Here is a 12607-nt window from a genome sequence, read left to right as displayed (position 1 = left end):
TTTACTTTTTTCTGAAAATGTATTACCTGAATAGAGCTCATAATGAACATCAGTGACTCACTCCTCCTTACCAACCTTTACAACACATCTGTCCACCATGGAATCCAGCCACTCGATGTACGACTCAATGGGGGACTGCTCCTCCAAAAGGTGATCAAACTCCTGATACACTGGCATGCAAAACAAAACAAAAAAAAAGCCCACCTTAGAACTTGGATTCTGTTTCAAACAAAAGAAAAACAAATCACAAAAGGCTACCAAAAGAATCACGAGTTTATGGTGTATTTTTTATAATAGATTGCTTAACTGAAACAAATGCATCTTTCTTGCTGCTGACCCAAAAACTTTGCTGGGTCTCTTATCTTGTTTATACTGAAATTGATGCAGTCATTGAAAGTGTTATTTTAATGTGAGCCAATCAGAAGCTGTTTTTTAAAATTAGTGGTTTTATTTATGTTGTCTGCTGTGCCCAGAAGTGAAATGTTTATGGTGTTCTCTATGAAGAGTGAGAAACTAGGCCTTGACCCCAGTGATGAAAAAATGTCATGCATGAAATTGATTTAGAAATGCATAAAGAATCTTCAAGGCACCGAGTGAATGAGTATTGTTGATAGGGCGCTCATCTGTATAATGCTTTAGTTGCAAAATCATGATTTAACTGCTGCAAATCATCTATTTGCAATGCCAGACACACACACACACAAAGAATGTCCATAAACTTCTCCTTCTTCAAAATAAATTACTATCAGTGCAGAAATACTCATTATCAAGAAGATTTCGCAAATAGCAACCTGTGTACTTTTTGATTTTTTCCAAGTACACATATTAATATTTTAATACAAAAAGTTAAAAGAAGTCACTCAGCTGCAGTCCTTAGAACTTCAAGTCTCATTTATATATGAGAACCAATGTCTGGAAGACAAAGAATCATGTGCTTTGACACCTCAACAAACTATTCTTCAACTCGGCTAAGATATGTGGCTCAGTAGGTCAAGAAGAAAGACACCTTCTGCCTGCTGTGTTACAGGATGATTTCAATGTGCTAAGCAATTCCATTTACAACTAATTATAAATAACAGGAGGAAGGAATTTCTCTCCACAGGCAAGACAGTGAAAAGAGTGGAGGAGGCAAAGCGTAGAGATGATAGCTAGGGAAATGAGACAGAGAGGATATCCAAAAATAATGCAAAGAACAACCTCTCTGATCCTCTTGGATCAGGAGGATGAGCAGGAATGCATTCGCTAGACACCTGACTACAACTTTATTTAACTGAGACTTGGAAAGGCTGAGTTACCAGAAACATTAGTTGAGGAAGAAGGGAAATGATGTTTGGACCACCCTTATCTTCTTTCATTCTTTTACTGAATGGGAAACTTCCCTTTATTCAGAACAGGATTACAGAGAAATCTAAATGTTCTCCTTACCTGAGTATTTGGCTGGACAAAAACTGCCTGATACAACAGATGAAGTAATTCATATGCTGTGCAAAGAGGGGAGCAAGAGCAGAAAAACAAATCAGTTGCCTGCTTTGCTGCTGGAGCAATGCAACTGTGTACAACAACCTATTTGAGAAAATCAGATGTTTAGCCTTGAGCGATTGTCAAAAATACCTCAACAGGATCTGAGAATGAGGGAATAAAGCAGAAATCGTGTCAGAGATATGTAGTCCAGCAGAACAGGAAAGAGGTTCTCTCATACCCAGTGATTTTTCTCTGTTTCTCTCTGTTTACAGGCTTATAAACATGGGGGGTTTTATTTAATTATAGTAGCTGAAATTGTACTTCCTTGATTATTAGTAACAAAAGTTTGAAAACAGGCCTTTAATTGATGCCATATAAGTCATACAAGGCATAGTGAAAAAATCTTCGGTCAAGTAGAATAAACATCAAAGATGGGGAAAAAAATCTAAGTTCTAGAATATTCTCTATACATATCTGAACACCTCATCGGCATCCTATCTCCTGCAGCTATTAGCTTACTATTCTGACTAACTTCTTATTGGACTATATAGGTCTAAAACGTGAAAAAAACTTGCACAAATCCAACAGCATTCAGGAAAATTCAGTTTGATTTCATTACACTAATACTACATACACAAGAATATTCCTTAAACATTAAGGATGTTCTGAATGGCAGCCAAAAATGTTGCTGCTACTGGTGAGTATAACTTTGAAAACTCTTTTTTGACCAGCAGTAGGATGTTGGATAGGTCTTGAAAACATACGACATAAACATAAAACAAGACGACAGAAGGATTCACTCAGGTTTTGGATTTCGGTGTCACTGTATGCTACCTCCTTTGCTGCCATGTCGAATTCCTATCTCCTCAAAAGGGAAGAGGGCCATGAGATAAATCAAGGGTTAAGAAAGAGAGGAAAGAATAAGAACTTCTCCCTGGAAAACAGAACTAGCAGAGAATGCAAGGCCCATCCCTGAACCGAGGAGAAGAATTGAAGTGTTAACACGGTGGGATGACTTCCAAAGTCAACCTTGTGGAGTCCAGGGTACATGTGAAGGTGTCACCCCTTGTCTTCCCAGCCATTCCGTGAAAAACTTGCCTCACTAGCAAACCTACCCTTCCTGGGCTCCCATGAGTGGCTGCCTGGGTTGTGCCCTGTTCAGGCAGATTCTGGGTAAAAGATGGCTGGTCCCCCTCAGGAGGGTGATGGGAATACAACAGGTGGGTTCACAGAAAGTGAGGTTATGTGAAGGATGTTAAAGTTCTGTTGCCTCAAAACAACAAAACTCAGTGTGCTTCAGGTTACACCTGAGCTTATAACTATGCAACACTTTTGGATGATGGAAGGAATATTTTGTATTTGCAAAAGATCTTGAATTTTAAAACCAGTTGCCAAGACCTCTAAAGTCAATTTCAAGCCCGTACCCTTCACTGTACTAGACAGAAGCTAAATTAACCAATGAGCTTGTCCGATATGGGACTTCTATTTAGTCATAGAAGTTCAGGGCAAAAACTTATCCATCAAATGCTCTTGGTTATGAAAACACTGTGTAAAAAGGAGCTCTTTATAAACAAGTTTACAAGGGACTCAAATACACAATTACTTAAGTGTCAAAGCCATTCAAAAGACAATTCTCCAGCAGTTCTACAGCAGGAAAGATTGGACTTCCACATATTCAATGGTTAACTCACAAATCTACTTTGCTCAGGTTCATGTTAAAAATCCTGCTGAATTTGGGTGTTAGTTTTGTGCCATTGGCTGTTCTGGGTACTAGAAAGGAAAGCATCAAGGAGCAGTGGCCAGATCTATGCCCCAAAACATAAGACCTCGACAGGGCTTTGCCTTACGTTTTGGTAAATGTCTATATTTATCTTAAGCCTCCAAGCAAACCAATGGCTGCAAAACCAGCACTACTTTCTCTGAGCTTTGTTTGCAGCAGGAAGCCAAGTTCACCTGGCTTTATTTGAAGATTCTGCTCTTACATTGTATGATGAGCTTTCTGTGTTCCTCCCGTGAGTCCTCCATAGTATAGAGGGTTTGTTTGGTAATGCTATTCAGATCCACATTCCTCCAGTCCTCCAGCATTTGAAATGTGATGTCTGCACTGTGGATCACTGTTCTTGATGCCTGTAATCCAATCCAATCTATTCATTAGTTCATGCTTTATTAGGTTAAAAAATAGGCTTTATCCCCTTTTACGCTTCCTTAGCTGGGCTCACTAAGTTGTTTCTCCTCATGGACCCCCACCCACCAGCTTGATGTCTTATGGACATTACAGGGCCCTCTAACATTTGCCTACTTTAATCAGCTGCAAGTATTTTGACTGCATTCACCACAAACCCTAATGAGCAGCACTAGTCTGATTGCTAGACTTTGCTAGACCCCTCAATCTCTAACAGCTCTACTGGTTTTCATTTCAAACCTCGGTTCAGAACAAAAAAAGCAACAAGAAAAATCAAACCAATACCAAACAAACAAACCCCACTCAGGTTTGCACCCTCCCCTCTCCCAGTCTGTGAAGACTCTCATTCTTCCCTCAGCCACATGAAAAGGTTAAAGCTCCTTGGCCTCCTCATCAGATCCGTGTCTAGGCTGGTTGAGACAGGGACGTGCTGTTGGTAATGGGGAGGATGGACTGAGAGTAAAGGAAGTGACACAAGGCCATGGTCATGTACACAGATCTCTCTAAGTTAAGCAGAGATGATAACACACCCCAAGGTTATCAGCTTTCCCAAGGGAGTGATGCACTTGAAGATTCCTTCTTCTAGGAGATTTGATCCCAGGTTAGATGCAGAAGGTTTGATTTCTTTATCTTTGTATCCTCTGAATTGCTATGGACCTCCAGACTTCAGTGATGATCTATGGTACTTGGGGGAAGGCAGCACGAGTATCTCTGTCTCCATCACTAAAAAAATGGTGGCAGAAACCTACCAAAAATTCCTTGCAGGGGTTTTTTATTTCCCTAGAGCTTCTTTCTGTGCGTTTCACCCACAGAAGGCTAACTTGGAGTTTTGGATACACCTCCCAAAAGTGCAGCTTTCAGGTGACAGGGAAAAAAACTATCCCCTCCAATACATGGATGAAACAGTAATTAATTTAATGCATTCTCTCCCTTTTTATACTACACAGAATTTGGCTTCATTACTTTTTTCAGGTAATTTGGATGTAAACTGATGAACACCAAAAATTTTGGAGCAGCTTCTATATTCGCTTGCTATGGTTACAGGAACATGTCTATTTAAAACCCAGTTCAGCTGTTTTCCCTTTTACGAATTTGCATTTGATTTATAATATACAATTATACTTGGAATGTATTGTTGGGCATGTAGAAATTTTTCTTGCTTTGCAACTGGCCTAATATAAACTGCATTTATTATTAAATAAATTGAATGTCTCATATATTTCCTGAAAATGAACCATTTCTTCAAATCAAATAATATAACTTTCATAAAAGCACCCTGCCGAATTTAATGATCAGGGGCTGCCAGTTATCTAGAAAGACTTTTTTCAATGATTACTTTTTGATTTTGTAGAGGTGGCCACAAGAAATATTGGAGACAAACTGCTAATGTGATCTCCTTCTCTGAATAAAATCCAACCAGTCAATTCATAAAATTATTTGAAAACTCAGTAAAACTGGCATTAATTAAACTTGGGTAAGTGAAATACTTACTTGGCAGAGATGATTTAGGGACGTCTGTCGCCGTAATATTTGTGAGAATCTTCTGGACACTGCAGGAAAGAAGAAATACATATTAATATACTGTGCTAAATAAGGATAATTACTTCAGAAAGTATTAAATTAAACAAGAACAACCAAAAAAATATATCCAGTATCCTATACAAAATTGTGGCTACATAAAATGTGCTCAACTAGCCCAGTTTTAACTTAATTTAAACCTTGACCTAAACCCTTAAATCTGGATGCTCAATCAATTTTACAGAGGCATATTACAAGCAATTATTTATAGATGCTGTGAATAATGAGATGACAAGAGAAACAGAGGACAATGGAAAGCTTTTCTTGCTCAGCATAGCAAATTTTCTCTTGCTACACAAAGGAACTGGAGAACAGAAAAAACTATTTAATAGAAAGAAAAATGTTGGTGCAAGAATAAGTGCACATAAAATAACAAAACTATTTCCATTATGTGTGCAGATGAGAAGAGGTTGCTAAATCTTTGTGCAATCAAGTTTTGGAGGAGTCTTCTAACTTGACTAGTAGGGGCTAAATTCTGATCCAGTTTCAGGTGGAATTTGATCAAAGTTTCTGAAAGCAATTGCATGACATACTAATACATTGTGCGCTGAAATGGTCCAGGAGATAGTTGCTAGTCCTCTGTTCCCAGTTCAGCTCTTTGCAAGAGCTTGTATGAAGATATTTTCTATTCTTGGAAAATGAGCTTTTAAAACATTACATTTAGCTTTTTTTTTTTTTTTGTCTGAAATCAGCAACTTGGGAACTACAAAAATGATGAAAATCTTGCAGTTCCTCCTGTCAGTACTTCCACTGGCTGTGTACCCTATCACAAATTCTGATGAGGGGAAAATAGTTGCAGAAGCAACAAAGGCTCATGTAAAAGGCAGGGTGCACACAATATTTTCCTTATATCAAAAGGACCAGGTTTGCAGATCTATCCAAAGACATGTTTGATGTGGCCACAGAGCGAGCTTTCCCTCCATGCTGTACATAAAAGCACTTAAAAACTATAGCTTGAGAATGCCTAGAGAGTGCACTGTCCATCTCTGTCTGCCTGTAAGATTGGCAAAGATTTTGCTGTTGAAGATTCCCAATATTTTTGAACAGAAAAAGGTGTGGTAAAGCATATTCTCAGTTCTGACTTTGTTTAATTTTTAAAATAAATTAGCAAACAATTCAAACCCGCCCTGAAATTAGTTGTTCCAACTTCCATCCTGACTGTTCTCAGTAACATATACACCTAATTTTCCACGCTGATCAAAATAGTTAATCCTTCTCCTAAATTAGTTTTTTTTTTCCCCTTTAACTTTGTGGTGTGGAATTTAGTGCTCATGAAAGGCAAAGAATTGAGAGCTGTGAAATAAAGCAGGCTTTATCAATAGGTGATGTGCACTGCAGGCATCTACAAAGCACGTCTGAAAAGGACTAGTGCCCTTTCCTGTGGTGACAGGGTAATTTGATCTCCTTCATTTCTAACTCTGGCACTTTTTTGAGTAAGGGCCTCAAGCTGTATTCAAATTCTGCTAGCTTAAAGGTTTGTTTAATAATTTTCTTTGCCTAATATCACCCTTAGTGTTTGCTTACTATCAACAAAATTAATTTCTTATCAGAATCAACAAGAAAGAAAAAGAAATTCTCATTTTGAGCAGTGCCTTATATCACTAAATGAGATTGGTTCTCATTGGCAAGTGGAGATTCTAAGTGAATGCAAGATTTATAATGATGACAGGTTTTAATTCCCAAAGAACACTAGTCTCACTTCCAATTAATTTGTAATCAATAAACATTGTCTGTCCCAGTTTAACAGGAGAGAGATTGGGCAATACATACACTCAAATTTGATATTTCGTAGGTTTTCTGGCAAATCATGGAGAGCTACTTTCAGCCACTCATCCAGTTGCTTTGCAAACTTTCGGATCACCTGCGTCAAACTGAAAAAGGGAATCACAACATCACATCATGTTTACTCTGTGCATTGTACTGTAAAAGCTGTGAAGGTGTGAAGACCATGAGTCATTTATTTACAACTCATTATTATGCAGAGTTGCTAACATATTTTGGTTTGTAGGCATGAGGAAAAACTTTTGACAACTTTTGCAAGAAAAGCAAAATTTATCACCATGTTCAAAACCTCCCATCTCTGTACAGCATTGCTTTGATACTTACAAATAGTATTTTTACTGTAAATAAAATCATTCCCACTCTCTACAAATATGAAATCACAACTGTTTAAAGATGACAATAACCCAAGCTTCAGATTTCAGCTTGATTGTGCCCACATTTATACAGATGTCCAGGGGCATATTCAAGTGGAGCAACAACCAACTCTGCTGCAGGCCAGAGCCAGTTAGTGAGTGATGATGATGGGGGGAGGAATTTTCAGGCCAAGCCACACAGGTGGGGAACTGGAGGTGGAGCAGGACCTGCCTGCTTAGCCCTGCAGAGGACTGGAACTTTCCCAGAGAAGTGAAATTTCTCTCTTCTTTCTTGCTACCCTTTCCTGCTGGTTCCATCATTTCCTGTTAAACTTGGAAGGCAGCTCATTCTGCCCTTCTTGTTGGAATCCTCAGTAAAAAATGTCAGTTCCCAGGAACAGTTGTGGAGTGCTGTGCAGAGGATCCTAAGAGTTGGTTCTGACAGACAAAGCTGCACAGCCCGTAGCAATGCTAGAAATGCACAAATGAGAGAGAAAAGATACAAGGAACTTCCCCCTGTCAACCCAGGAAAGGTTTCTATTTGTACTCCTAGCGCGCTGCATGGACAACAGAGGTGGTAAAATAAACATGGCCATCGACCTGCTCTGCTCCACAAAAACACCCAAAGAGAGCAGGGATGGATGACAACTGCTGGGCTCACTAAAAAGTGCCTTTTCTGGATAGCCAGAATTTGTTCCCAGGAAGTATCTCAGAGGATTCTGGCTGAGTCAGCAAGATTTCCTTCGGGAGCTTCCATTGCAATGAGACCCTTCTTCACCCCCTCCAGTGCAGGCTATGGCTTAATAGCCACAATCTGGCCCTTTATATGCATTACAAAAGTCTATATTCACACTCAAGTCTCTCCTTATTTCCTATGAAAGAACTAAGCAGCTTGAGAAAAGGACTGCTGTTCTGTTTAATCCTTCCAATGAAATAGATTTGGGGGGGTGAGGGGCAAAGCCTGTAAAAATGTACATGTTTTATCAAGAACAGCCCATGATTATAGCAGATTTCTTGTGTAAAATACGTTCACTTTAGCAGTCTTGAAATGCACATAGGAGAGCAGGACAACATCATGAAAACATTTTCCTTGATTAGAGACACTTTAAAATCTTAAGGACTAAACACACAGTTCCAATAAAAAACTCCTACAGTTTCTTCTTAATTCTTACCAAATTACTCAATGTCAAGAGCACATCAGTCAAATAATATTAAAAGTGTACAGGACTATTTAGAAAAACATGGCTTACTGATGTGCATACAAGTAAATAGAGAGGAAAACATGTTGGCTGCACTCAGTGATTACACTTTTTGCTGTGGACTGTTGCTCTCTGTCCTGCTTTGCCTCTGTGAACAAGAATTCTTGGATTCACATGAATGCCAGGTAGGAAGAGACCAGCTGAAATCTACCACATGAATTGGAATAGTGAATTTAGTTTGGGTTTAGCTGAACATTAAGAAAACAAGAAGAAGGTGGTATCCTTCATCACATAAAAACCCCTAACTCTCCAAGTTTTTCATAATACAAGTCTTGTTAAAATCAGAACATCTTTCCAGGAGCATGTAAGCTCTTCAACTCCTTTCAAATGACACTGTGATTTAAGTCAGAAAATGGGTTTCAGCAAGCAGCTCTCCCAGAAATGGTGTCATTCTTGAAGAAAAGAAATGCAACAAAGACTGCTGAGCTAGAAGGGGTCAGTTACCTGTCAGGTAAGGCCTGTAGCACTGTTGGCATCAAAACTCCAGAAATCGCCTTGTACAGAATTGAGTCACAAACTCCCACTATATTCACTACAGTTGAAGAGCCCAGTACGGGCAGCATGTGAGGAGGCATCCCTTGCCAAAAGTGCAGAAGAAAACTTTGAACCTGCAATCATGAGAAGAAGCAGGAATGTTAAAATTAAAATAATCAAAGGCCACAAATTCTCTTTAAGTGACCCTGCTTATACAGCATTTGTTTTAGTCCCAGAGCTGGGCAACACAGGCAGGGCACGCTCCTCAACTGGACAGGCTCATACTGTAATGCAGCACACAACAGGATAATAATCCAAAGGGTGAGGAGACACTCGGGGCTGGTGACAAGGAGTCTTTGTGTCACTGCAGAAGAAACACCCATGGGAATCAAGGTATTTTTACCTTCCATCAGTGGCTGATGAGTTTAACTCTTTGGTTTCCACATGTCAAACCTTTTTATCTCTCTTTGCGCTCTGTCTCAGTGTACAAAGGAATGCAATCTAGGCTTTGGTGGAGGAAGGGAGGGAGGGAGGGAGGGAAGGAGAGGAGGATAGTAAATTGCTTACATGGGTCAATATACCATTTTCTGCCTTTGCTTTGGAAAGAAACACTACACTTTTGGATTTTATCTTTCCTCCACTATGAAGGAAAGTGGAGAAAAAGTGACAAAAGGCAAGGAAAAAAAAAAAAAATGGAAAATAGGGGAGAGATTTCAGACACGGCAAAATATACCTCCGAAAATTCTAATGTAGGAAATAAAGATGTTACTCAGAGAATGACATGATCAGTTCCACATGGGTCAGAACACCAACACTCATGTACAATAACTTTCTTCATGTAATCTGTAGTGAACTAAGCAACTGTACCACATGTAGCAAAGAGTATTTGCCGTTTAGATATTGCTTTTGCTCAGCCCCTTCCTTACCGTAGATCCTGATAAACCTAATAAAATACAGTGTCTTGCTCTTAAGAAACTGTTCTGAGACTTGCCCAGCTAAATTTCCTGAATGTGTCATGTATTTTTCATACTTGGAAACTTCTAGGCTCAGTACAATGGTGCAAAACCAGCTTTAAACCAGAAGAGTGTAAGAATTAAACAGTAAGAAGAAAAGCAAGGATTTTTCCCCATTGTTCAGAAGACAGAGTCAAAAGACCCATTTCCTTTGATTTTTTTTTTTCCCCCAGGATCCAAATATCATATTTGGATCATGTCCTCAGTATCTCTATTGCCAGATTTGTTATCCTAGATAAGAAGCCATTAATATAAACCTGCTTGCATTTCAGTTTTATTTTTCAGCTCTGATTACAGAGCTGTCTTGTGCACTGCCAGAAACCTCTCAGATTCAGTCAGATATGAACAGGTCCAGGCCTTATCCATCTCTAAGAGATGGTATTAACTGCTGAGCAGTGTGTGTGTGTGTGTTCCTAGCTGCGCTGCAGTACAGCTGAGCAACTGGAGACTCCAGCTATGGCTCTCTGGGATATTTGGGAGGCTGTAATCCCCCCACCACTCTGCATCATTGTGAACAAACCAGCAGAGCCCACTGTTGTTGCTGTGACACCTGCTCTGGCTCTGCTAAGCACTCAGAGGAATTCCTTCAGACAGCTCAGTCCCAACAAAAAGCTTCAGAAAGTTGTGGTAGACACACTTCTCGAGTTGTAAGTACTGGATTGCCCAACATCTTGTAAGGGGATATTGCTCCCTTAATCCTGCTGGACAGCAGAGAGCAAAAACATTCTCATTGTTTTTGTTCCTCCAACTCACCCAGCACTGTAAGTGAGATTTAGTGCTATCAGTCACATATTGGATGCTCAAGTACAGATATTGTTCCTGAAAAGCACTGAGTAATACAAACCCCCACGTCTGTAATATAACATACAAAATAAGGTCTCAAATCCACGGATACCTTATGTATCATTAACTGCAGCTGCACTTTCTAACCATACCTCATCAAAGTTTGCTCTTATTACAGTGTCTAGTATCCTCTGACAGTGAGTCCTATACATCATAATAAAGGTAGAAACCTGAAAAAGAATGAGAGAGACACAAAAGATCATTCTGCTTTAAGAAATCCAACATAGAACATAGAAGAAGCAAGTTTTTTCCTTATCTATGTGCAGCCACAAAAATAATGAAATCAGTTAAAGTGTATTTAGATTAGCTGTAAGATGAGTTTCCTTAAAAGTAAATTCTCCCTTTGAATTCATGGATTTTTCTGTCAATAGGATTCTTCAAATGTAAGAGGAGCAAAAAGCCTCAGTGAGATCAAAGACGAGAATGTGGCCCTAATTAGGACATAAAGAACTAAAAAACCCTATTCTTTTGTCCACTTCACATTGATACTACACATGTGAATAGAACCAGAAACCTAGCAAGCTCAGCCAAGAGGAGCCAGAGCATTTTTGTCATATGTGCATTTAGGATTCTCTGAATTTCTACTCTAGAAGAATAAGAAATGCACTAAGTCCCTCTCTACTCAAGAAAGCATTAGAACTGTTTGTCAGTTTGCCATCAAGTGAAGTGTGTTCACAGATTAGAGGGATGTAACATTTTAAAAGTTGCCCTCAAACATCACATAAAGTTTCCCTGCTATATGTAATGTAACTTTTAAAAAAACATGCACAGGCGTTAGAAATATTGTACAACTGATAGTGTCAGCTCCCCTTTTTAAGGAAAGTTATTTCTTCTTATTAGATGAAGTAATTCAGCCCCCCATAAATCAAGTCATAGCATTATTAAACTTACTCTGGTTTAAAGTCTTTTATATTAGACAAAGCTTTCATCCAGAGCAGGGAGAAAAAAGAAACCAAGACAAGCTGAGAAAAGATTTCCAAAGTGTTACCTTCTCCTCTGGCAGGCTGGCTGGCAGATTTAGATCTTTGACATTTGGAAACTCTGGCAGCAATGTTCCCAGTTTGGATCGTGGTGAATACGCCACTGTCTGTTTGGTTACTTCTTTTTTTCCTGTTTCGTTGACCCAAGCTGCTCCTTTTTTAGAATACATCACATCATAATACTGGGAGTTTTCTTTCACTGCAATTCCATAATAATGGTACCTGATACATAGAGATATGTATTTTATAAAGCAGATTGTTTGAAAATTAAAGAAAAATATATGGAGGCAAGGGAAACTGATAATGCAAATGTTTTCTACAGCAAATGATTTCTGCAGCAAAATAGAGCTATGAGCAATAGTTTATACATTATTAACAGGCATTGATTCAGCAGCAGAATACTGTGGTAATATATTGAGCTTCCAATTTTCATTCCTTGCGGTAAAAGTAAGGTGACTCTGTTGTAGGGCAGGAAAAATATGTTCTTCCATTTTTTAACTTCTTAGTGACAAGGAAAAACATCCTACAGCTACTGGTTGGCAGAGCTCTGCTGTGCAGCTGCTCCTTTAGTTCAGCAATAAGCAGAGGTACAGACCCTCTGGACCAGCTCTTCTGCTGCTATTTCAGCTCCCTGATTCTCAGGTTGTTGAGGGCTGGTTTGGTCCCTGAAAAGCACAAGTCT

At 39.1% G+C, this 12607-nt stretch overlaps 1 protein-coding gene across 1 annotated transcript in view; it reads right to left on the bottom strand.

Annotated features, from left to right (window-relative positions):
- LOC131573196 (transcription factor RFX4-like) overlaps positions 1-12607 on the bottom strand; it is a 53660-nt gene that overhangs the window by 25459 nt on the left and 15594 nt on the right. Inside the window, exons 4-10 of the mRNA XM_058826917.1 lie at positions 11934-12147; positions 11038-11115; positions 9060-9223; positions 6992-7092; positions 5135-5193; positions 3444-3588; positions 76-170 (exon numbers count right to left, since the gene is read on the bottom strand). Coding sequence (XP_058682900.1) covers positions 76-170; positions 3444-3588; positions 5135-5193; positions 6992-7092; positions 9060-9223; positions 11038-11115; positions 11934-12147 — 856 coding nt within the window. The remainder of the gene's footprint in view (positions 1-75; positions 171-3443; positions 3589-5134; positions 5194-6991; positions 7093-9059; positions 9224-11037; positions 11116-11933; positions 12148-12607) is intronic.

The sequence above is a fragment of the Poecile atricapillus genome, chromosome Z, assembly GCF_030490865.1.
Source record: "Poecile atricapillus isolate bPoeAtr1 chromosome Z, bPoeAtr1.hap1, whole genome shotgun sequence".
Taxonomy (NCBI): domain Eukaryota; kingdom Metazoa; phylum Chordata; class Aves; order Passeriformes; family Paridae; genus Poecile; species Poecile atricapillus.
The sequence above is the reverse complement of the archived record's forward strand: the minus strand, read 5'-3'. Positions and strand labels throughout refer to the sequence as shown.